Genomic DNA, 26,455 nt, shown 5'->3' with positions numbered 1-26,455 from the left:
TAACCTAATATTTAGACTAGGAGGTGGTACATGCAATCATTGGCTACTTGAGACAGAGAATTGAAAGAGGAACCGCCCTTGCTTAAAGCCTTCTCTGCACTCTTCTTCATTTCCTTGACTCTTTCCTTCATCGCTTGCCCTTTCTTACTGGAAATATGAATAACAGAGGAGTATAGATTGGATATTGTTATTGTGAAAATCAGTGAATTGAGTACAAGACTGGTGCTCCTTATATACAACAATTCTCAGCTGTATCAGCTGCTAATACAACTACCTTAACTGCACAACTAACCAAAACTGACAAAACTAATTTGCTAACAACCAAGGTTGTTATACCAGCTTCACCTACAGGAAACATCTTGAATGTACTGCTAATGTACATACTGCAACAGTTGATATGCACGCTAACATTCCCTCTACTTCTTCTTATTCTCCTCTTCTGATTGTGAACTCACTTGTACTCCAATATTGTCATGAAACATTTCAAACGCTGCTTTAGACAACGGTTTAGTGAAACCATCAGCCAGTTGATGAGCTGCAGGTACGTAATTCACGCTTAGTTGTTGAGCAGCCACCTTCTCGCGGATGAAATGCACATCAAGGTCAACATGTTTCGATTGAGCATGATAAACTGGGTTGGCACTCATTGCCACAGCTCCAGTATTGTCACACCATATCACTGATCGTCCATGTTGCTGCAACCCAAGCTCAGCGAGTAAGGTACTCGCCCATGTAACCTCAGCAATGGCATCCGCAAGGCTTTTGTACTCAGCCTCCATCGTCGAGCGTGAGACAAATTTCTGTTTCTTCGAACTCCAAGCAACTAGATGATTGCCAAGGAATACCCCATAGCCTGAGATGGACATTCGATCTGTTATGTTGGCACCCCAATCAGCATCAGCAAATGCTGAGACTATAAACCTTGATTTTAATGGCAGGTACACCAAGCCATATTCCACAGTACCTGCCAGATACCTCAATATTCGTTTTACCGCCACTAGATGACTTTCTCGAGGAGCATGCATGAATTGAGCAACTTTGCCTACACTGAAGGCAAGTTCAGGCCTGATATGACACATATACAGTAGAGACCCAACAATAGATCTATACATAGTCGCGTCCTTTATTAAATCACCATCCTCGGCTAACTTGGAACCCAGAATCATAGGAGTTGCACATGTGGAAGCATTCTCCATGCCAGTTTTTTTAAGAAGATCCAAGACAAATTTCTTTTGACTTAGCATCAGGGAGCCATTGTTACGTTTTACTTCAATATCCAGGAAATAGCTAAGAGGTCCCAAATCCTTAAGGGAGAACGTGTCCTGAAGCATACGAACAATATTAGCAATGCTGGTAGTAGAGGAGCTTGTGATGACTATGTCATCTACATAGACCAGAAGGTAAACTCGTTCAGTGCATGTGTTTGTAAAAAATAGAGAAGTATCAGCTCGGGACACTTGGAAGCAGTAACACGTCCTTAAGCTTTGCATACCAATTACGAGGTGTTTGCTTCAAACCATATAGGGCTTTTTGCAGTTGGCAAACCAGGGGTTCACCATCAGCTGTTGTCTGTTCAAAGCCTGGAGGTTGTTTCATAAACACTGCCTCTTTTAAGTCTCCATTGAGAAAGGCATTATTGATGTCAACATGCCTCAGCTCCCAGTTGTTAGCCACTGCAACAGATAGGATCACATTGAGAGTTGTAAATTTCACAACAGGGCTAAATGTATCAAGGTAGTCCTGCCCAAACACTTGAAAAAATCCGTTTGCAACGAGCCGAGCCTTGTATCTATGAACCGAGCCATCAGGATTGCGTTTCACTTTGAACAACCATTTACAGCCTACTGCAACTCGTCCAGGGGGGAGCTTGACAAGCGTCCAGGTCCCATTTCTTTGAAGTGCATCGAATTCTTCTTGAACCGCAGCAGTCCACGCTGGAGATTGAAGCGTCTCAGTAACATTTGAGGGGACTTCCTCATCAAAGTGGCATGAGAGAGCTTTCAATTTAAAAATTCCACACTTGCTTCTCATGAGCATGGGGTGATTGTTCACCCGTGATGTGCCAGTAGGCGAGATTTCAACACTAGATGGGACAACATCACTGTTCGACTTAGCTGGGCTGTTGTGATTGTTCACTCGTGTTGTATCAATAGGCAAAATTTCAACGCTAGGTGGGACACCATGAGGATTAGGTGAGATTTGACTAGCCTCTCTATTTCTAGGTACATTTTCAAGGCTAGGTTCAAGAGTTATTCCAGGTGGCATAGCCACACTTGATGATTCACCTTCACCTCCTTCGATATTCACATGTTTGATATCATGAGATCCAGTGGGAACTGACTCAACGCTACCTTGAGTTGCTGGTTGTGCTAAGAGTTGAGCAGGTTGGTGATGCATGTTAGTCACGATTTGTAAAGTTTGCGGCTGTCGATTTCTGAGCTCCTGAGCGTTGCATGAGGACGGACTGCCTGCAAAAGGAAAGGTAGTTTCATTGAAGACAACATGCCTGGAAATATAGACCCTTTCATCAGCTACGAGGCATTGAAACCCTCTATGCTGGGGGCTGACACCAAGATATGTGCATGATTGTGATCGATATGCAAGCTTGTGAACTTGAAACGGGCGTAGATGAGGGTAGCATTGACAACCAAACACCTTCAGATCATTATAGTTTGGTTTCTTCCCGAGCAGCTTCTCACTGGGAGAGATTCCCTGCAAAACCTTAGTAGGTAATTTATTAATTAGTTGAACAACAGAGATAATAGCATATGACCAATATTTCATGGGTAATGAGGCTTGTGCGAGCAACACTAGTGCCATTTCAACCAGGTGTCTGTGCTTCCTTTCAACAATGCCATTCTACTCGGAGGTATGAGGACATGACAACCTATGTACAATTCCAACTTTGGCTAGCAGTGGTGAGAGGCTGCGAAACTCACCTCCCCAGTCGCTTTGTACTGCTTTGATTGAGGCATTAAATTGGGTTGCTACCATTTTTTGAAACAGCAAGAAGGCTTCAACAGCTTGAGACTTATATCTTAATAGGTAAACCCAAGTGTGTCGCGTTCATGCATCGACAAAGGACACATAAAATCTAAAACCGTTTGATAACACATGGGGAGGTCCCCATAAATCAGTAAAGACAAGCTGAAATGGAGTATTATAAGCTGTATTCGATTACTCAAAGGGTAATTTGTGACTTTTGCCCATATGACAAGCACTACAAGTCTTGTTTACATCAGAGGTAATTGTTACATCAAGCATTTTTGTAATATGTTTTAGTGTGTTACTAGAGGGGTGGCCAAGTCGTCGATGCCATAACTCTTCAACCTCAGTGGATGTAGCAAAAGCAGCAATACACGCAGTAGTTTCTGTAGATTTATTGGTAACAAATGAGTACAGTCCTTCAGACTCTTCACCAGTCAACAACACCTACTTAGTAGTCTCATCTCGTACACAATAGCTCCTGGCATGAAACTCAACGAAAACGTTGTTGTCCCTAGCAAGCTTCGAGACCAAAAACAAGTTTTTTGTTATATGCGGGATATGTAACAGATCGTGCAACATTAATGCTTTGGATGCAGTAGGTAAAGTTGTATTACCAATGAGATGATTGTCAAGGGAATTGACATTACCAACTTTTAGTTTACCTGGGACATGAAAATCAGTAGAGTTTCCTAGATTTGTTCTGTCAGGGGTGACATGATGAGTGGCACCCGAGTCCACCACCCATCGCTCAGAAGTTGCAGTTGCAACGTTTGCTTGAGAGTCCGTTTTTACACGAGAACAACACTCACATCCCTGGCTAGTGCTGGCAGAGTTGGAAGTACCCGAGGAGTAACTGCTTGAGGTGTTGTCCTTGGAGGAAGGATAACTGTTAACCGAAATACAAGTGAAGTCCTAATCAAACCTGTGCCAGCAACGATCAACCAAGTGTCCTAGCTTTCCACAGAGCTGGCACTGAACACGTGTTCGGCCTCGCCCACCATTCCTTCCACCAGACGAACCACGGCCCGATCTGTTCTCTTGATGATTAGAAGACCCACGATCAATATCACCATGGGCATAATTGGCACTGATGGGCAGACTATCTTGTTGTTCATCAAATCCAGCAAATTGAACCTCAACATCTAATAACATTGTATGGATGTTATCAACAGAGAGTGCATCTTTCGTTGTTGAAACAACAACCATGAATGGCTGATACTCCCTAGGAAGACCTCGAAGAATGCTAACTATTTGTTCAACAGGAGGAACATTACTCCCACAGGAAGCAAGGGTGTCACAAACTTCTTTGATGCGTGTTAGGTACATTCGCATGCTGTCATTCCCTTTTCGTATAGATTGTAACTTGTAATGTAAGCTCATAACGGACATGGTTGAACGCTTTGCAAAAAACTTGAGGATAGTTTCCCACACTGCAGCAGCTGTTTCAGCACCCACGAATTGAGGTAAAAGATGTGTGCTCACCGTAGACAAGAGCCAAGATGCTAGAGCACTGTCTTGTGCGATGAAATCTTCATATGCTTCATTCACCTGAAGTTCACCGTTTGCATCAAGAGTCGTCATAGGTGGAGTAGAAATACCTCCAGTCAGCAACCGTTCCAATTGATGGCTCCTAATTGTGAGCAGAATTTGTTGTTTCCACAACAAGAAGTTGGTCTCATCAAGGACCACATTTACCTTCTTGTTAGTGAATCCTCGAGAAGAGCTGGCAGCGAAATCCATAGAAAAGCAGAAATTCAACAAGGCATAGATCACACACGAAAGCAGGAATGTATGATCCCAAGATTGATGGCGATTGATACCATACTGGAAATATAAATAACAGAGGAGTATAGACTGGATATTGTTATTGTGAAAATCAGTGAATTGAGTACAATACTGGTGCTCCTTATATACAACAATTCTCAGCTGTATCAGCTGCTAATACAACTACCTTAACTGCACAAAACCAAAACTGACAAAACTAATTTGCTAACAACCAAGGTTGTTATACCAGCTTCACCTACAGGAAACATCTTGAATGTACTGTTAATGTACATACTGCAGCAGTTGATATGCACGCTAACATTTCCTATCAGCCATAATCGTCCTCACCATATTCTTGATCTCTCCCCTCCCCACTCTTTCCTCGGTCGTCGACACATTTGGTCGAACATCAATCTCAAAATCCTCAGTTAGCATTTTAGCATTCATCTTTTGCTCCGCATAAAGCGGCCATGCAATCATCGGCACCCCTTTCATAATGCTCTCTAAAGTTGAATTCCATCCACAATGAGATAAAAAACAACATACAGATGGATGGCTCAGGATATGTGCTTGAGGCGCCCACATCGGTATCACCAGGCCAATCTCTTTGGTTCGAGTGAAAAAACCTTGTGGCAAGTAATCCGGAGTGACATTCCCTTCATATTTCCTATAGAGAAATAGGCACCAACTGCATTGATTGATGGAGGACGAACGACCCAAATAAACTTTTGCTGGCTTTGCTCTAAACCCCAAGCCAACTCGGTCATTTGTTTTCTGATAGAGTCCCCCCGCTGCCAAAAGAGACATATATGACTGATTCAATCGGTTGCTTGTCGAGCCATTGTTTCACTTGTTTATCTAAAGCTTGATTTCCATCTTGCCTGACCAATGGCTCCATAGGATATATTGGAACCTTAAGAAGCGTCCCCAAGTATTTGTTATCTCTAAGTGCTTCAATGGTTGAGGACTCAAGATCTTCCCAGGTATTGATCAAGATCCCACGAGAATTAATCATTTTAGCTCCATGGAATTTGGGTCGATCGACACTATCAATGTTGTGTAAAGATTCGGGGGTATCTTCGAAAGAAAGCGAATTACAACTGGGAATTTCCAATGGCTTTTGGCCCTTAACATGGTTTTCCAAGATGAATTTACCGTCAAATCTTGATGAACGGAATATGGCTGCAAGGTACCATGCATTAGTGGTGTTGAACACGTACTTAAGCATTCCAAACTCTTCGGCTATCTCAAAGGCATCAGCTCCAAACAAGTCGACAATTAAAGCCGAGGGACGAAACTTCATGGCAGCAATCGAAGACCGGAGGCTTGGCAACGACTCCCTCATGATGAGAAGCAGTTTTTCCACTAACTGTGTGTTAGGGCCGACGAGGCTGGAGATATCCACCGATGGGAGTGTGACGATGTTGAGATTCTCGAGAGTCGGCGATTTGAGAAGCGATGTTGTCGAGCCATGATCACTTGCAGCAAAAAAGATTGTGACATGAAAATCATGGTGAGTGGTCATTCGTTTGCCAAGCTCCATGACAGGAATGAGATGCCCCATTCCAGGGCTGGATAGCAGGGCAGCATGAGGATTATCGTTCTTCGGCATATCAATGGAAGACAAAAGAGAAAAGAATTGTTGGTGGACCGAGATTTGTTCAGTTCTTACAGGATGGTTTAGCGTTAGAAGAAGTTAAATGATTTGTACACTGAACAATGGCATTTATCATGTTTCCTCTCATGAGAAATCAATCGGATATTGGCATGTTTTTTAGGTGATTTATTTGGTCAGTTATTGTTACTTGAGGATCAAGCATTGTCCATATATTGGCAACTTTTGTAATTCCCATTCTCTAATCTCATAAAAGAGAGTTTGTTTCCTTTCCAAATATATAAATATTCTTTTAATAAATTCTTGATTTTAGAGTATTAATTGGTTCATGCTAAACTTTCCATCTAAATTCATGTCACTAAAAACAACCAATTAAAGCTTTCAATCCCTAAATTATTTCTTTATAATTGCTTATAAGCTCCTTCCTTAATCACAAGTGTTTATAAAAATTAAAATCAAGAACCGTATAAAATATAGTTTTACATTTAAGGAATTTATAAATTTAGAAGATTTTATGAATTTCAGGTTTATATAGAATAACTATGTTAACTAAAAGTAAAAAATTCATAATTTACTTTTAAACAATTATTTTGATAATTAAACTTATAAACATATAGATGCAGTTAGACTCCAATAATGGAATGCGTAATATTAACAGTGCTGTAAATGGGTTGGTATTAAAACTTTCATGAAAATTTAGAAGATTTGTTATAAACTATTGATAAATATATATTAAATAGGTTATTGATAGGGGTTTGTTCATGTGGTAACAGATTGATATCGCTTAAGTAATGTCTCAGGTTCGAGTCTTTGTATATGCAGAAAATCCATGTGGGGAGACTCACCCATCAAAGTTATGTGTACGATGCGGGTCGGTCCGGATTAATCAAGGTGAAACCTTAGAACTGAGAGGGCAACCAAAAAATATATATACATATATATTAAATAGGCATGATAATAAAATTAGTCCAACATTTGTATAAATAATTATTTTATTTCGTATATTTTCAAATATTTTAGTCTTTAACGTTTAAATTTTAGTCAAAATAGTTCATATCAGATGAAAAATAGTTAATTGATTATCATTTAACACATGTTATTGACGTGACATTTTCACATGTGCTTAATTAGCATAACGTAATTCAAATTGATGATATATCATGTGCCACGTCATCTAAAGTGATATTGATGTGTGTGTTATGTCACCCAAAGTGATGATATGTCATACATCTAGTCAGCAACATGTGATGATCGTTAGTCAACTAATAATTTTCATTTAACATGGATTATTTTGACCAAAATTGAAATGGTTGAGTTAATATGCTTAAAAAATAGGGGCAAAATGATATTTTGGACAAACATTGGAACTAATTTTATCATTATACCTTTTAAATATTGAATATTTTTTTATTAAAATAATAAATATTTTAAATTATATTAATATATTATCATATTATTAAAATAAGAACATAATATGAAGCATAATCCGTTTATATTGTGTAAAAATGTTTAGTTTTACATTTTTTAGAGATCATCATATAAGTAAAAATAGACAGTTGAAATTAATAGTAATGAAACAAAAAAATAATATCAACTACCTATTTTTATTTATTTATTTATCTTTAAAGAAATGTAAAACTTAAAATTTTAAATAATTCATATACAAACAGGGGCCGACACAAGATTTTATATTAGAGGGAGTGAACTTATAAAATTTTAAAAGGGAGATGAACTTATAAATTTTAAGAGGTAAAAACATATTTTCAACTAAAAATACAAAGAAAATATCTAAATCATATAAGAATTTAAAATTTTTAGGGACGGCTGCCCTCACCCATCCTCACTATGTCCATCACTCCATAAAAATGCAAATGAAAAAGTCAAAAATAAAAATTAAGAATATTATGTATTTATTTTCTATTGATATTTCATTTTATCTTTTCAATATATTTATTTGTATTTTAAATTTTAAATAAATAAAATTTATCTAATTTTATTTTTATAAAATAGTTTTATAATATTATAATTTAATAATAACATAAATGTTACACATGTCACTGAAACTAATATATATTACAATATGTCAACTAAAAAGTTTTTATTTAGCAAAAGTGTCTTCAAGAGACTCATATTACAATTTAAAAAGGAGAAGAAAGTTCTAACGCATTAACTGCGCCAATGCTTGAGCAGAAGAACCATTGTCACTTCGAGTTCTTTCTCCACTCGATGTGAGCTCCTTGACTCTACCTCTCATTGCATGCCCTTCTTCATCCACCATTAATGTTTTCACCATCATCTTTATCTCCTCTCTTCCCACAATTCCCTTCCACGGCGATTTCAGTCGCACTGCTATTCTCACTTCTTCTGCCAACAACGTAGCATTCATTCTCTGCCCTTCATACAAGGGCCAAGCTATCAACGGTACTCCACTGATGATACTTTCCAAGGTCGAATTCCACCCACAGTGCGACAGGAATCCCCCAACCGATTCATGCCTTAGAAGCTCAACTTGTGGAGCCCAATTCGGAGATGATGAAACCCACGGTTTTGGTCCGTTCCAAGAATGCTTCAGGCAAATAGCTTGCTAGTCCTTCATCGCCGTGGCTGGAATTCCTGACAGTGAAACATAAGTCATCGTTGGATTCGGCTGGTGGTCGAATCACCCAAATGAACCTCTGCTGGCTTAGTTCTAAACCCAAAGCCAACTCTATCATTTTCTCATTTGACAGCTACCCACCACTCCCGAATGATATATATAACACGGATTCACTCGGTCGCTTTTCTAACCAATCAAATAGTTCAGTTTTGTTCGATTCGGTTGGTCTTGTCGGTCTTACCATTGGCCCTACCGGATAAACTGGAACCTTGCTGATACCACCCCAGAGTTTATGATCTCGCAAAGCAGCAAGCGTTGCTGGTTCCAGCTCCTCCCATGTGTTGAGCAAAATCGCATCAGCCATTGGAATTTTAATGGCTATATTTAAATATTCCAAGTACTGTTGATATGACCGACATAACATCGGATCGACTACATCTTCGGGCAGAAGAGGCTTACATCCGGGGATAAACAAAGTATTCTTTTCATCAACATACTCTCCTTTCACACTTTCATGGAGAATCGGAAGATGTAATGTTAATGCAAGAAACCATGCATGCGAAGGAATGTAAACAAGCTTTTGAATCTTAAACTCATCAGAAACCTCCATATGTTCACATCCGAACAAATCAACTATGAGAAAAGTTGGAGGGAAACTCAAAGCAGATAATGCAGATGAAAACGCTGGTCTAGTTTCACGCATGACAACTGCTAATCGAGTAACAACTACAGCATCAGGGTGGACAAGGTGGGAGATATCGGGTGGAGGGAGAAGGATGACTTCACATCGGTTCAAGCTTTTAAACGATTCGATTACCTGTGATTCCGTTGCTGATGTTCGTGAAGAAATAACAAAGATGGGTACCTTGAAATCGAGTGTCCGTAGGCACTTTCCAAGCTCCAGGACTGGAAAAAGGTGGCCTAAACCAGGGCTTGATAATAGCACTGCGTGAGTCTTGGTTGAGTCTTCAATCTCTGAAACTTAGCAAGAGTAACAAAGAAAATTATCGGTGGTTTTTATGGTACTAAATTAATGTCGGTAGATTCGGTACAAGATTGGTTTTAACTTTCTGACAAGTCCAGTTTTCTGATGGATCTACCAGCGGTGGAGTCCAGTACGCTTGGCTGTTATTTGTTCTTGTTTTTAAAGAAAAATACAGTTCCATTAGTTAAAGGTCGTTATAAAATAACAAATCACTATCATATGAGATAATTATCCATGGCATTTACTAATAATTCATTGATATGACCATCTAGCTCAGTTGAAATAGCACAAGTCTCTTAATCTTGGGGTGCTTGGGGTCGTGGGATCGAGTCCCACGGAAGACATTTCATAATTCGGAGGTCTCCTACGGAACTTGTTCTCAACCTGATGTTGGGGCAGCCTACCATCTTACCTCTCCTTATCCCATTACATATGAGAATAAGGGTCATCTAATTCATTCTCGTCAATTATCTTTTTTAAGTGTTGTATTTTTATCCATAATCTTTATTCACATTTCATTCATTAATTTATGTTAAAAAGTAATAGTAGTACATTTATTTTATTTGAATAAAACTTATGGTTTTTTTGTTATTTTCTTGGTTTCTCGAAATTTTGTTTTAACTAATTTGAACCGACCCATATCGCACACTTGATTTTGATGGTTGAGTCTCTAATAATTTTTTTATATATACACAAGACCTCAAACTCGTAATTTAAAAACTAAAATTAATTAAAAAGAAATTAAGTTGTATACTTTTTACAATACATCATAAATAACTTATTACTTGTTAGTGTATATAATCTTCATAATTTTAAATTATATATAATTTATCTAACTTTTTAAAATTAAAATATGTATAATTGGTATACATGTAAAAAATATATAGGGTAAACTACAAGAATGATCATTTACCTTTTATATTTGTAAATTTTTGCTCACCAAATTCAAAAAACATAAGTTTTGGTCACTTACGTTATCGTTTTATTAAATTTTGATCATTGAGACGTTTAATGACGTTATTTTGCTGTCGTTACACATTAGTAAAAGATATTAGTTTTTATTTTAACCCCTACACTTAAGACAAATACTAATTATGGGTCCTTTTGTAAAATCTAAAATAGTTTAGGGATAATATTTCAATTTATCCCTTTTTTAATGTACTTTTCTTTCAATTTGACTTGCGCTGCACTGTTCATCTTCTCCGTTGCCGATTGAATGCACTGGATTATTTCGGTTGCTACTTTCCTTTCATCTAGCGGTGAGTGCATGGGTGTTGTAGATTCTTATCTTCCACTGGAACATAAGTTATATTACAAAGGTGGTGTGTGTGAAACATTGCCCTCTGGATGAAAGGCAGAGCCAAATGAAAACACATACACGCAGAGAATTTCTAAAATCAATCACCAAATAACACACACAAATGGAAGAAAATAGTTCCCTTACCAACAAGGAAACAAACCTGCACCATGTTAGCCAAAAACATGACAGTTCTCACAATAAAGATCTGGACCACAATCTGTAGCCTTCGTACATAAATCGTAAATCTGTAAAATCGCTAAACAGTTCCATTAGAATAAGAAGAAGAGCAGAGAACGTGAAAAGAAAAAAAAAGAAAGGAACCAGGCAAGCTCCGCAAGAACAAGAAGAGGAAACGTTGATGAAGGCACATGAAGAAGATGAACAGCATACGGCGCAAGTGGGGTCAAAGGAAAAGCATATTAAAGGAATAAATTAAAATTTTGTCCCTAAACTATTTTAGATTTTATAAAAGGCCTCATAATTAGTATTTGTCAAAAGTGTAGGGATTAAAATAAAAATTAAATATTTTTACTAACGTGTCACGTTATCACACTAACGACATTCAACATTTCAGTGACCAAAATTTAATCACACTAACGACATTCAATGTTTCAGTGACCAAAATTTATGTTTTTTGAATTTGATGAGCAAAAGTTTTACAAATACAAACGCTATGTGATCATCCTTGTCGTTTACCCAATTACACAAATACATGTCATGTTTTTTCAATTATAAAAATAATTGTATATCAACTCAACTAACCAAGTAACTCATATAGCTGCCTAACTAATCATGACAGCTTAACTGTGTGTTAGTTATCTAAACAGTCTGACCTTAATTGCTAACAAAGTTCAATCGGTGAATATGAAAATTTGGTTGCACTGATTTGTTACTATGCTTGCAAATACCGATGCCTAACTAGGAACATAAATCACATTAATCGAACGTAAATCAAATTAATCGAACGAACTCGTGAATCATTCCTATAATATTTGTTTATGTTCGTTTATTAAATTAAATAAACAAGTATGCATAATTTTTTTATGTTCATTCAATAAACAAACGAACACAAAAAAATGTCTATTTGATTTATTTATGTTCACAAACAAGTTCACCTATAAATTCGTTTATCCGATTATCTTTTTTTTACCTTTTGGCATTTTAAATATTGGTGAAGACATGCACTAAATTGAACATATGATGTAGTTTCAACATTCCTGAATATAAAAAATGAACATATTCGTGAACATATAAATTATTACATTCGTAAACAATAAATAAACAATGATATCTTAAAAATTTAAATAGACGAAAGCAAACACTTTAAAAAAAATAAACGAACGTGAAAATTCTAAAGAAAATTAGCGAACATAAAAATAATATTAAAAATTTAAATAAACACAAACTAAATAATTACAGTTGCAAAAATAAAGAATCAAATACAATTACAATTATATTCGTTCTCTATTCATTCTCTTATCGCAGTTGGAAAGAAATGGGGATTGGATTGTAGGAAGGAAGAAAACCGAGACAGGCTTGGACTAGAGCTCGAAGACTCTATCACGATGGAAAGGTTTTATTTGACCCAAAAGGAATCCAAATTTGCTATATAAAATCAACTTTTATATAATATTATCTTAAAATGGAATACATTTTAAGAATAATTATATGCTATATTGACAATGAAATTTATAAATAATGATTGAGTTTAAACAACGGGAATGGCCTTTAAACTATATTTATAAATAAAATACTAATTAAACGACCTCAAAATTAAGAGATTTGTTGTTATTATTTGAGATTTCGAATTCAAACACTATATATACATTTATGAGTATTAATTGTTAAAGGATTATAAGTCTTTAAAGATATATCACCTTGTATTCATCCTAAATTTATATAAAAATAAAGAAATAAAAGTCTTTTGACAGTCTTTTAATCCCATTTATAGAATATAAAACTTTCATTAAAAATATATTGAATAATAAAAACCAAATAAAAATAAAAGAATATATCATTAAATTCGATTTAAAAAACAATAATTGGTTGGTAAATAAATGCAAAAAAAGATGAAATTCAGATATATAATTTATCCAATAATTGATAAACCAAGTGGTCCAAGTCAGTTATTGCATTATTGGATGGTACATTTACTACATCAAACGTGACAGAGATAAGATCGCATGCCTAAAAAGAAAAATAGTTTAATATAAAAATAAATATTTAAATTATAGCTTAAGTTAATTTTAGATATCTAAAGAATATTTTGTTAAAAATAGGTGTCTAACGTTTTTGTTGTTACACTTTTAAGTGTCTATGCAATAGTTGCCGTTAAAAAATCTTTATGTAACATGTATCATGTTTATATTTTGGCGTAATACAAAAATAAGTACTCAAATTATACTCAAAGTTAACTTTATGTGACTTAAGAACTTTTTGTTAAAAATAAATGCATAATGTTTATAACGTTACACTTTTAGGTGCATATGCAGTAATGATCGTCAAAAATCATTAAGTGTTTCGTGTCATGTTTATATTTTTTGATTTTTTTTAAAACCTAATAAGATTATTAATTAAAAAGAACTATTTTTTTAAAATTACAAAAAAAATTGCAATCATAAAATCTCTAATTTCAACACCATTATCAGTTGTTGTCGGTCATTATCGACAGCTTTCGTCATCATCGAACGATCACTCAATTATCGTCGGATCTCTATTGTCGATCATCCCTTTTGTTGTCTTCTCAATTCTCCCGTAAATTCATAAATTCAAACTTATTCCTAAGCCTAATACCCAAATCTCTAACTATGGTATCAAATTTATCACACTTTAAGTTTACTTTAGGGATTTATCGAGACGATAGAGGAGGGTTTTAAATGCAATTGGAGGAGAAAATTTTCTCAAAAAATATTTTTTAAATAATATTCTAATTTTAAAAATATATAAACAGGACACATATCAAATAACGGTCGTAATTTAACGATATTTACAACCTAAGCACTTAAAAATGTAACGTCGAAAATATTAGACACCTATTCTTACAAAAAATTATTTAGACATATAAAGTTAAGGTATATTTTGAACATTTATTTTTGCATTAAACCAAAATATAAACATGACACATATCTCTTAATGACTTTTTAACGACCGTTACTATATAAGCACCTAAAAGTACAATAAAAAAATGTAACAAAAAAACCTTATACACTTAAAAATATAATTAAAAAATATTAGACATATAATTTTAATAAAAAATTCTTTTAATGCCTAAAATTAATTTAGAGTACTATTTGAACATTTATTTTTACATTTAGAAAAAAATTAACACATGACGTGGTCCAAGGCCAAGGGCCCCTCAACCCTCTGGTGCAAGTACCATTTTGAGCATCATATCACACCAAAAAAAAAAGAAAACAAAAACTATTTCAAATATTTTCAATTATGAACTGATATGATAACATGTCATAAAATGAACACAAATTATCTACCCTTGATATTATCACACCTATATATTTTCAGATTTTCTCATTTTCCCTTGTGATAAATGATCATGTATAGTAATTAGTGCCTTCAAAATTCTGAGTTTTGTGCTCCTTCAAATGATAGATAGATTGAACTCTAGAATAAATTATAAGAAAACTGTACACATAAACATCAACATTTTTTATATAATCACTTCCTTTTTCCTTCATGCCACTTGAAGATTGAGCTCGTAGTGTCTCTCATTCGAGCCCTCTGTAAGTGTGGTCAACGGCAATTGAATTGTGATAGTAGGCTTGAGTTCCTTTAGCACAAAGTTGTAAAAATATGATGGAAGGATGGTATCTGAGCAATGCAAGAACTCGCATTGAATATGGCGGTCGATAATGCAGCAATGCTGAGGAATGATTAATTTCTTATTGCAATGCAGAGACGTCATTATGCACAAGTCTTGCTAGTTCCGACTTCCAAGTGTAAGTTCCAGATCATCGACGCCAACTTCGTGTATTCTTTCACCTTCCCAGGCTTTTACTCTACCGTTCTCAAACTCCAAGTCCGAGCCTCTTCCCATCTCTGTAACTGTCCCCCATGTGACCCCTCCATGTCTAGTGACACCATCTTGGAGAGGATTCTGTAGAACAACCCTCTTCACAAGGTTGAAGGTAGGTGAAGGAGGGGCTGCATTGGACGGTGCCATTGTCTGAAAACTCATCCAGCGACCGCAGCCCACGGTCGAGGCATCAGATTCATCGCATTCAGGTATGGTGGCTGGCGCATGGTGGTGCCGCCTTGGGGGGCTCGATGGGGCTGATGTGGCGAAAAGAGGATGACGAATCGAGTTCAGAGAGCCATTTGAAAGGTGCTCCCAGTCAGCTTTGGGCTTAGATCCTCTTGATGTAGGGGATGAAAGAGGTGGGGTTACGGGAGCACTATTGGATATCCTAAGAGGAGGGAGATTATTAGGGATGGCAGCAATGTTGTGGAGGAATGGAAGAAGGTAGTTTGATGGATTTGAATCGAATCGAGTAGGGCTCGGGCACAAGGAGGAGGATGGGCTAGCATGGTATGAAGGAACGGGACTTGGGAAGGACGAGGACTGCGGACTTGGTTGAAGAGATGAACAAGCACTGATATTTGTCGAGGTCCCTGCAAGCTCAGATGGAGGTGGCTTGCATCCCTGTACCAAAGCCATTACAAAGGAATCAGAAGAACACAAAAAGGATCGAATTCGAACCTTCTTTTTTTTGTTATATTCTCTTGAACAATCAAGATCTGTGACTATCAAAGACTACTATTCACACAGATTAGTAAAAAGATGGAACTTAATGTAATTTGATTTAAGAAAGGAAATAAAAAATAAAAAAAACATATAAAACCTTTCCGATTAATTCTTCCCTTGTTCAATCCAGATCAACACAAAGTAAAAGACCCAGATTTCAGAACATAAAAGACCAATCAAAACCCAATTCAGACCGAAACAACACATGCATGTATAGATCTAGTATTGTAAAACGAAGAAAACCCAGAAACTTTTACAAGGAAAAAGAAAGGGAACCTTGCAATAAGTGGTACCATCTTCCTCAACAATCCAACCAGCCTCAGCACAAAGAGCTTTCAAGACCTCGTTGTTGTCACAATGTTTAGGAAGTTTATAATTGCCTTGAGATCGAAGACCAGTGAATATCTTTGCAGCTATGGCTCTTCTCCTCCGTTCCCTCCTCTTGTTGTTTTCCCTCTCTTTCCATGTCGGTAATCTCCCAGATGCCCCCGTCATCTTTCTCTTTAAAACACCTTTGCTGTTGTTTATGAAGAAGAAGAAGAGAAGCTTTGCATTAAAGGGAGAAACAGAGAGATATGAGCAAAGTTCCAAAGAGAAGACGCAGGAGACAAGTCTCTATCTTTCACGAGGATACTGCTGTTGTTTATCGTTGAAACTTGGAAGCTTTTTTAATAGTTATAGAGGGGGAGATTAAACGCCTTTTTTTCCCAGTGTTTGACGCTTCCTTATAGATTAGATTCTTCAATCTTCCCTTCTCAATCACTAAAGCTCGCGCCTTCTTTTTCCCTTTCGTTTTCACACTTTCATGAATAAAGTACTGATTTACTTGGAAACTGATAACACAATTAAGGCTCGCTTAACCCAATGTCGCCACTCCTGTCCTTTATTAATATTTCTCTCGCATAATTAAACAAGATATTCAATATTCGTAAATGATTAATTATTATTTTAAAATCAATTTTATTACTGTCATTCAAAAAATATCAACTACTTAAAATATTATCTAATTGTATCATAAAATATTTTCATTTAAGTATCACCGTATAAAGATTTGCTTGTTTCTTTGTAATGTTTTGGTTCGTGTAAAAGGGGAAAGTGACAGAGTTTGGTGAACCTCACCTCTGCTGTGCTGTGTTGCGTTGTGTGGTTCAATTATTATCATTTGTCAATTGTCAGTCATTCCTGAAGAAAAAAAAATGACTGGCCATTTACATGCTAAATATTAATCATAAATAAAGGCGTAAGGTTGCTGCCCAAAATAATTAAGGTTATATAAAATTTTGAATTTTATAAAAATATTTATGCTAAAAATGTATTAAATAGAATCTTCAAATTTAAAATTTCAATTAAATAATTCTTTTGATTAGTAAAAATAGTCTTTCATCATTACTATATCATACGGTCATAAATTATGTAACTGACATTTATATGCAAATACCTATTAATGTGATAGAGAAATGTAATTGATCATTAAATAGTTTTAAAAATTATAAATAAACATTAAATAAGTTAATATATTTAAAATAAATTAAAAGGTCTTGACGTAGGTTTATATTAAAAGGTCTTTGAATTCTTTTTTCTACTATCACTATCACTATATTTTCACGCACACAAAAAAGCTATAGAATTTCTGACTAATTCTATGTAAGGATATGGGCAAAACTCACGAGATAATATATTGAGAAATTTTATTTTACGAAATAATGTTTTTGTCAGATTAATTGCTCAGATAAGACGAATGTTACAGTCTCCATGTAGGTCGCCAAGTGCTTCGGACGACGTAGGTGAGATGGTGTAGGTCGCCATACCGTCCACGAGCTGTATTGAGGTCAAGTTCGCCATGCACGCCTAGCATGACCATAGGTCGCCACGTGAGCCGAAGTAGGTAACCTTGCAATTCCATGTCACCATGCACGCCCGCGCTAGCTCTAATAATTATTATAAATAATAGCCATTAAAATTGCATGCATGGTACATGCACACATATATAATATCAACAAATGCAAATACTGCAATTGCATTGGATCACGTCTCTAAAATTAATAGTAATTTTGAAGCAAATGAACAGCTCACACGACAAAAGCACTAAATTAACATTAATTAAGAATCGATTAGCAGATAATCCACAATGGTCAAAGCATGGAGAAGAACACGTATGCAACTCCTTTTGGGAAACCCATGCGACTTGGAATTGCAAGGCGACCAACTTTGGCTCACATGGTGACATATGGACATGCTGGGCGTGCATGGCGACCTTGAACTCAACACAACTCGTGGACGGCATGGCGACCTACACCATCTCACCTACGTCGCCCGAAGCACTTGGCGACCTACATGGGGAATGTAGCATTCGTCTTATCTAAGCAATTAATCTGACGAAAGCATTATTTCGTAAAATAAAATTTCCCAGCACGTTATCTCGTGAGTTTTGCCTAAGGATATGTGTTAGTTATTTTTTGTATGTAAATAGTGAGATTTATAATGATCAATTATATTTATTTATCAAAAGAATTAGGAAGAATATACAAGTATATTTTTTTTTGGGTAAAGTACAATATGATCACCGATTATATGATATTTATTGTTGAGTTATTTTATTATTAAAAGTTACAAAATGATCATCCAACTATCCATTATATTCATAACACTTTCTTTTTTGTTAAAAAATTAATGGTCGTCTTAGTTGGACATTAATATGTTAATTGAGATATGATTGTTGTTTGAGATTATGAGATCATATTTTATCATATATTAGTCAATAGGTTAAAGTTAAACTCAGACTACCGTCAATTCTTTAACGAAGAATGACGAGTTTGAAACATATGAATATTTGGGTGATTATTTTGTAATTTTTAATAGTTATAAGATTAAATAAATCGATACCCTAAAGTCAGAGGACCATTGTATACTTTACCCTTTATTTTTGTATGCCAAAATAATATCTTTAATATTTACAAATTATTTTCAACTTTTACTAATAATCTAAGGGGAAAAAAGTAAAATGAATTTGGTCAAAATAATCACAAACTACAAAGGATAAAACTGATCGGTCAAAGCATTGATTCCATGAATGAATTTGGTTGTATCAGACTTTTAATAGCCATTTTTTTTTTTATATAATGGGACCGAGGAGAAGAAATGGGTAGCCTCCATTATTGACTAGGATAATGGTTTCTTGCAATCATGCACCAATTGCATTTTCTATTCAATTTTCTTTTTAATTGTTTTATTCATCCAAATTGACGTCTATCACTATCGTACGTGTGACTAACTATGTTTTCATTATTTATTCTTTAAAACAACTAGTATTAAACATAAAAAAATTAGAAGGATCGTAAATGAGATGAGTTCGAGTATTGTTAAATTTAATTTAACTAAAAAATTCTAAAATAGAATTCGACTATGTTCGAAAACTCATTAACCTAAAATTTCAAACTCGACTCGAAATTAAAATCATGAATTAAAGCTCGTAAAAATTTGGTTGAAACTTAAACTCAAACCTAAATATTAAATACATGAAAATATTATATTGCATTTAAAAAAATCATCACGTAAATGTTAATATTATTGATAATTTCATTTTTTAAAATTAAAATTTTAATATATTATTTTTTTGAATTGCTCACGAGTATTTTGAGTCGAGTATCAAGTAACTCGTTTCGGCTCATTAAGAATTGAGTCGAAATCGAACCCGAGTTAAATATTTATCGAGTTTTGATCGAATTAATCTCGAGTAACTCATGATCTATCTCATCTCATTTATAACCTTAGCAACTATTGTTTTTCTAAAATATACATTAAAATTAAGTGAAATATTATTAAAAATTTCATTACTCATTGAATGATTTTAGGGATTAAAGGAATGTTATTCTCTTTTAAGGTTCTACATTTAAATAATTACGTTCATAAGATGTATTTACATTATTAATAATTAAAAAAAATTATAAGCAAATATTACCTTATAATATCTCCACACAAATGAAAAAAAAATCTATTATGTATCTGTTTAAAGCATAGTTTTATTTATAGATTAAGTTAGTGATGTATCAACCAAGCATCGGTTTAATATTAACTAAAAGTAGACCATAAAATCTACCTTCCGCATTTCCTTCTTCTTCTTTTTATTCAAAAAAATAACTAAATATTATTTAATCTCATAACTTTAATAAACGGTATTTTTAAAATTTTATAAAAATGAAAAATTCTCTTATTAATTAATATGTAAGTTATAGTAAACTCATCAAATGGTCTTAATGATAAAAAATATTGTTCTTTTTAAAATTTTGAGTTAGAACAATTATGTTTATAAAGTGTGTATGCGTTATTAATTTATTAAGAAAAAATTCGAACAAATAATTCCTTATAATCACTCTATAATATATATATATATGCAGAGTCTTATATATTTTATTTTTTTAATTATTTTAAATTTTTATAATTTAATCATATTATCTCTTCATTATTTAATTAACGTTAAAAATTAATTAAACTCACAACTTTTTCATTGTATAATCACTAATGACTGAATTTGACAAAAACTAGCAATGTAGAAAATATCCTTCCGGTGATTGAGGTGGTTCAGTGTAACTAGTGTGGTGATAATCTGTTTGAACGGTGCAGTCTTGCAGATGTCTACAAACACGAATCTTAGACAAATGTGACCCCGCCACGGACACTCCCTCTTTCTGTGTGGGGCCACCGGCTGGCTCCATACGTGCGACTCATAATTTAAACTGTCGTATTTTATTTATTTAAGGATAAATGATATGTTTAATATCTAAATTATTATTTTGTTTCATTGTAGTACTTGAATTTTATTTTTTTAAGTCATATCAAACATTTAGTTTATGTTTCAATTTGTTATCATGTTATTAAAAAATTAACATAATTGTTGACTTAATATTTTTTATTTTTTCAACGATAACGTGATATTACTTTGTGATGATACGTAAACATCATCGTTAAGTTTTTAATAAAAAAGTAACAAACTAAAATTTAAACTAAACGTTATTTATAATTTTAAAAATATAAAATTTAGATACCATACCAAAATAAAAATAATAATTTAAATATTAAACATATAATTTACCCTTATTTAACGATGTGATCTAAATAAAATAATCTAGTATACCCTGCGGTTCCTCACGGAATCCAGCCGAATGTTAGGACATAGGGGGACCGATCTACCACCGAGGTGTGTATATATTTGTTCAACAATTAGATTTTAATTTAAATTGAAAAATATTTGGTTTAATATAGAGTTTTTATCGACTTTATAATTTTTTTGAGCTATTTATAAGAATAATAAAATAAAATAGTATCAATAATTTTATATTCTTACAATTGTTTTGAAATTAAAAAAAGTATAGATGCTCCGAATAATTTCATTTTAACCATTGATGATAAAAATTAATCAAGGGTGAATTTGAGTATTGAAAAAGTACAAATTTGATTGATTACGTTGATTTAGATTTGTAGACAGGAATATTCTTTGAAGTTTATAATTATATATGTTTATTTAAATTTAATTATGATTTGTATATGATTTTTTAAAAAAATTAATCATTATATCTAATTTATTGATCAATTAATTTAGATTAGATTTTGTAAATATTTATTATAAAAGAGACATCCTAAAAACTATTCTAAAACTCTCCTCTCTTAAATCCGACATCGAATCCAAGCCCCAAATCTCAAGAAAATCACCCTATCGGTGTAGATCTATCCCAAAGTTCACGACTTTTTACCTTTTCCTCAGCAATGACTCGGTTTCTCGACGGCTTTTGGCTTTCCTCCGACGGCGAAAACAACAATAGCTAATTGCTCCCTCTTCATTTCTTATTTTTTTCTGATTTTTTCGTGTGGGTTTCAAATACTTAAGCTTGTTGCTTGGTGGTTTTTTCGTTCGATTTGTAGGGGTTTATATAGTTCGTCGAAGGTGGTTTATTCCCTTAAATCGGTGGACTCACGATTCCGAAATTATTGGGATTTGATTGTTTTGGTTCGGCTTGATTTGCATGCTAAAAGGATGTTTACTTTTGTTCGCCGATTCGATTCTTGTTTCTCTATTTGGGTTGGTCTGACATTTTCTTAGCCTTTGAAAGAGTTTTCTTAAATTCTTAATGTGTTTTTCTTTAGTCTTGGCTTTGACAATCATATCATCAACATAGACTTTTATCTCTTTATGCATCATGTCGTGAAATAACGTCACCATGACCCTTTGATATGTTGTCCCTGCATTTTTCAATCCAAACAACATTACTTTATAAAAACACGTACCTCACATGATAACAAACTTTGTTTTTTTTCATATTTTCAGGATGTATTTTAATTTGATTATAGTCAGATAAATCATCCATAAATGAGAATAAAGAATTTTCATCAGTATTATCCACTAAAGTGTCTATATATAGCAGAAGAAAATTATCTTTTGGACTTACTCTGTTGAGATTTATGTAGTCGACACTCATACGAACTTTCTCATCTTTCTTTGGTATTGGGACTATAATTTTAATCGATGAATCTCAATGTTTTTTTTCTTTAAATACCTCAAAGTTATTCTCGAAAAACACTACATTCCTAGAGAATAACTTTGTAAAAATGATACAATTGGCGGAGTTACCATTCTCAAAGGGGTAAGATATTTAACGTATAATTGAGTTTGATTTCATAATATTAAATTAATTTAAGGTTTATTCGATAATTTATTAAAAATAATTTATTAATTATATAATATTCTAAACATGTTTAATAGTTTCATACTAAATTTAATGACATACGATATAGTTTACCTTATAATTTAATTTTTCGTAGTCACCAGTTACCACAAATCAACTAGGCTTAATTTTGATTGCTGCAATTACCACAAGTGAAGTACCTTGGAAGGTTCCGCCTCGTCTCTGGTCCTAAAGCTTACCAATTCAATTTCATTTCTTTGACTTTTCTCATCATCGGAGAGGAGAGGAGAGGAGACGATTCAAATTCTAGTGGTACCCTTCAGCACCTTTGACTTCATTCCTTTTGATCTTTTCAGGCTTACAATTATTTCCTCTCATTTTCCTTATCATACCTCCTCTCGAAATCCTTATCCTCCGCCATTCTGCGTCAAGATTCATCCTTTGTGTTCACTAGATCGTAGCGTGTTTGTGGTCAGCTTCGGTTTTCGAGCTTTATTATCGGCTAAGGATTTCAGGTGAGGAGAAATCAGGAATCTGGAAACCCTCGTTTCTTTCACTCTTTTTCAGCTGAAATTCAGGTACTTTAAAGTTCATCCATTTCTTGGATTATGTTCCAAAGATTTAATCTTTTATCACTAGAACTAATTGGTGTGCACTCTTGAGAACTGTCTCTGGATTTTTAAGATCTTACCCAGACTTGAAAACTATCTCTGGGTTTTTAATTTGAGAAAGCCATAGGACTTCACTTGATTACTGGGTTTTACTTAAACTTCTATCTCTGGGTTTCTTTTAAGTTCATCTACATCAAGATTTGAATCTTAATAAGCTAAGATGGGGGGCAAATCTAGCAAAGCAGTGAGTGGTCAAGAGGTATCTTCCCAAGGCAGGGCCGATTCTCAGTTCGAATCAGACTTGAGCTCCTACGAGGCTGCTTGTAGAAATGATTCAACTTTGCAGCAATTTGATGCGACTCTCCATCAACGCACCAACGATGTCATTGGCACACTCGCTGCTGGTTTGGGTGTTCAATCTTTATCTTTTGACTCGTTCAAACAGGTCACCGGATGTCTTCTTGAAACAAACCAGGAAGTGGTGAAAATCATTTTAGAATGTCATAAAGATATTTGGAAAAACCCGGACCTGTTTTCTTTGGTTGAGGAATACTTTGAGAACAGTAAGAAGACATTAGAATTTTGCACTGCTCTTGAGAATTGCCTCAAACGAGCTCGAAACAACCAGTTAATTATTCAGTTGGCTGTAACATACTTCGAAGAGGAGGTGGGTTTACAAGTTGGGGACGGTGAGAGGAAATTTGTGAAGACTTTGGAAGAACTAAAGAAATTTAAAACAGCCGAGGAGCCATTCACTAAAGAGTTCTTTATACTGTTTGATTTGGTCCGTAGGCAGCAGGAATTAATGCTGCGGAAATTGCAAGCTCGGAAGAGGAAGCTTGATAAGAAGTTGAAATCCTTGAAAACATGGAGGAGGGTGTCAAATGTGTTGTTTGTAGCCACTTTTGTTTCGGTGTTGATCTTTTCTGTGGTGGCAGCAGCCATAGCTGCACCGCCCGTTGTCACAGCTTTGGCAGCTGCATTGGCAGTTCCTATTGGTTCGGTTGGTAAATGGTGCAACTGGCTCTGGAAACGCTATGAGAACGAGCTGAAAGGGCAGAAGGAGTTAATAATAGGAATGGAAATCGGTTCTTGGATTGCAATCAATGACTTGGAAAACATAAGAGTGCTTATCAGTCGGTTTGAAATTGAGATAGAATCACTATTGCATAATACTGATTTTGCACTTAGAGAAGAAGATGCACTGAAGCTTGCAATTGATGAGATCAAGAGAAAGTTGGAAGCATTTATGACAATCATCGAGGAATTGGGTCAACAGGCTAATACTTGTGGCCGTAATATTAGGATGGCAAGGACAGTGGTTTTGCAGAAGATGATGAAACGTTCTGGCAGTTCATCAACAGGTGACAGCCCTTGGGAACTCTAGCAATGACATATATTCACTGTGTTTATGTTGTATTAATCTCATGCTCTATTCGAGGTAATGAAGTTCCACCTCTACAAGTGAGTATAGTATATGTGTATTTGATCATATATATATATGTAGCAATTACATTGTTCAGTCAATCTAATTTTGGTTCGATTTTGCATCTTCCCTGATTGTGTCAAGTGTTTAGACATGGTTCGGAGTGAACATGTAGGATTTTGATATGAACTTAAACCAATTGAAGACTCTTCTAACATAAAAAAGGTTTCCATGTTTGCTCACCTTATTACATATTTGCCGGGGGACGTGCCTGTTTAAGTATTCATCCGTTGTTAGAAAAGATATCAAGTTAGCTGTGTTTATGAAAATCATGGTCTATTCAGGTGATTTGTTGGCACTGGTTGCAGGGATGTAAAAGGGGCATTTATACAAAACATTGTTTTTTTAATTATTTAACAAAATAACATCCAAGCTAATTATTTTCGAAAATGATATATATATATATATATATTATCAGGTGTTCTATGTCGGTCAAAAGCACGTTCTTTAACGATCTAGACTCAATCTATACGTTACAACTAGATTTAGTGGATTAAAATAGAAAATTTTCCAAAACATTTTTTTGATAATTTAAAACCATATTATGAATGAATATCTTTAAAAATATAGTTGATAATATTAAAGTTCAATTCCAGTAAATTAAAGTCGTAAGAACTGTGTAAAATAAAAATATTCTATAATCAGTATCGAAGCAAATCTAACATCAATAACAAAAGCAATATACGTCGTTAAACAAGTATTTTCAAATTATAGACACATGTCACCCAAAATAAATGCAACTCGAAAGATAAAAATATTAGAACAAAATAATATTGTACGAATTTTTCAATCCTCCAAGTGTTAGGTTCGGGCGCCTATAAAAAAGTATCTGAAAGATAAAAGTTTGGGGAGTGAGTTAAGGAGCTCAGTGTATTCTAGCAATGCAAAATAATTTTTTTGTTTAACAAAATAAACAACCAAGCTAATTATTTTCGAAAATGATATATATATATATAGGGTAAACTACACGGGAGACCACTAAATTATGGTCAAAAATCAATTTGACCACTGAAGTTTTAATTGAATCAATCAGACCATCCAACTATTTAAATGTTTCAATCAAGACACAGACCGTTAATTTTTAACGGAGGTGATGGCGTGTCCGTTAATAAAATTAGCATAATTATATATTTGGCCATTAATATTTACATATTCTATCAATTTAGTCAATATTTTAATTCAATTAAATAAATTTAACTATCCAATTAGAATATGACATGGGTCAATACATGATTGAGAAGTTTTATTTATGAATTTTAAATTATTTAATTAAATGATTTTTCTGTCCAACCAGGTGGTGACACATGTCACCACCAAATTGGAATGAAAATAAAGGGATAAAGTTGCGCTCAAAGATTTTCAAATCAATGTAGGGGGGAGGGGGAGGATTATGAGCAACCAGGCATCCAAACCATTGGGTCAGGTCCAGAATAGTTTAAACTTACAACAATTTGTATTTGACTTTTAAAAGTTTGTTAATGATAAAAAATTAAACAAATTATTTGTTTAAATAAAGTTTACAAGTAGGGGTGTTCAATCATTCCAATCATGTATTGACACGTTTCATGTTCTAATTGGATAATTAAATTTATTTAATTGAATTAAAATAGTGACTAAATTGATAGAATATATAAATATTAATGACCAAATATATAATTATGCCAATTTTATTAA

General features: G+C 34.3%; 2 protein-coding genes and 2 pseudogenes across 4 annotated transcripts; 1 reads left to right on the top strand and 3 right to left on the bottom strand.

Moving 5' to 3' along the window:
* Nucleotides 1–9: 9 nt before the first annotated feature.
* Nucleotides 10–6,368, bottom strand: LOC120126956 (annotated as a pseudogene).
* A 2,157-nt stretch (nt 6,369–8,525) lies between these two features.
* Nucleotides 8,526–10,129, bottom strand: LOC120126800 (annotated as a pseudogene).
* Nucleotides 10,130–14,928: 4,799 nt separating this feature from the next.
* On the bottom strand, nt 14,929–16,748 carry LOC120127002 (BES1/BZR1 homolog protein 2-like). The gene is made up of 2 exons (XM_039145019.1): nt 16,284–16,748; nt 14,929–15,905 (listed from the first exon to the last, which is right to left on the bottom strand). Exons 1-2 carry the CDS (start codon nt 16,500–16,502, stop codon nt 15,183–15,185), a joined length of 942 nt encoding a protein of 313 aa, XP_039000950.1. The 5' UTR covers nt 16,503–16,748; the 3' UTR covers nt 14,929–15,182.
* Nucleotides 16,348–24,849, top strand: LOC120127001 (UPF0496 protein At2g18630-like). Of its 3 annotated transcripts, XM_039145017.1 has the most exons (3): nt 16,348–16,355; nt 23,324–23,441; nt 23,494–24,849. In XM_039145017.1, the coding sequence occupies exon 3, from the start codon at nt 23,516–23,518 to the stop codon at nt 24,680–24,682; it is 1,167 nt and encodes a 388-aa protein (XP_039000948.1). In that variant the 5' UTR covers nt 16,348–16,355; nt 23,324–23,441; nt 23,494–23,515; the 3' UTR covers nt 24,683–24,849. The 3 variants fall into 3 exon arrangements, with proteins under 3 accessions (XP_039000948.1, XP_039000949.1, XP_039000947.1); XM_039145018.1 differs by lacking the exons at nt 16,348–16,355; nt 23,324–23,441 and adding an exon at nt 23,040–23,262 and having other exon boundaries at nt 23,479–24,849; XM_039145016.1 differs by lacking the exon at nt 16,348–16,355 and having other exon boundaries at nt 23,040–23,443; nt 23,496–24,849.
* Nucleotides 24,850–26,455: the final 1,606 nt, after the last annotated feature.

This window comes from Hibiscus syriacus, unplaced genomic scaffold, assembly GCF_006381635.1.
Source record: "Hibiscus syriacus cultivar Baekdansim isolate YM2019G1 unplaced genomic scaffold, ASM638163v2 tig00110462_pilon, whole genome shotgun sequence".
NCBI lineage: Eukaryota > Viridiplantae > Streptophyta > Magnoliopsida > Malvales > Malvaceae > Hibiscus > Hibiscus syriacus.
Note: the sequence above shows the minus strand (reverse complement) of the source record. Positions and strands in the feature narration are given on the sequence as shown.

Bases quoted from the DNA above. Each gene is read 5' to 3' on its own strand.
- LOC120127002 (XM_039145019.1), bottom strand. From the start codon at position 16,502: ATGACGGGGGCATCTGGGAGATTACCGACATGGAAAGAGAGGGAAAAC. The intron at 15,906-16,283 runs GTTCCCTTTCTT...GCTTTGGTACAG, and splicing joins ATGGTACCACTTATTGCAAG to GGATGCAAGCCACCTCCATC.
- LOC120127001 (XM_039145017.1), top strand. From the start codon at position 23,516: ATGGGGGGCAAATCTAGCAAAGCAGTGAGTGGTCAAGAGGTATCTTCC.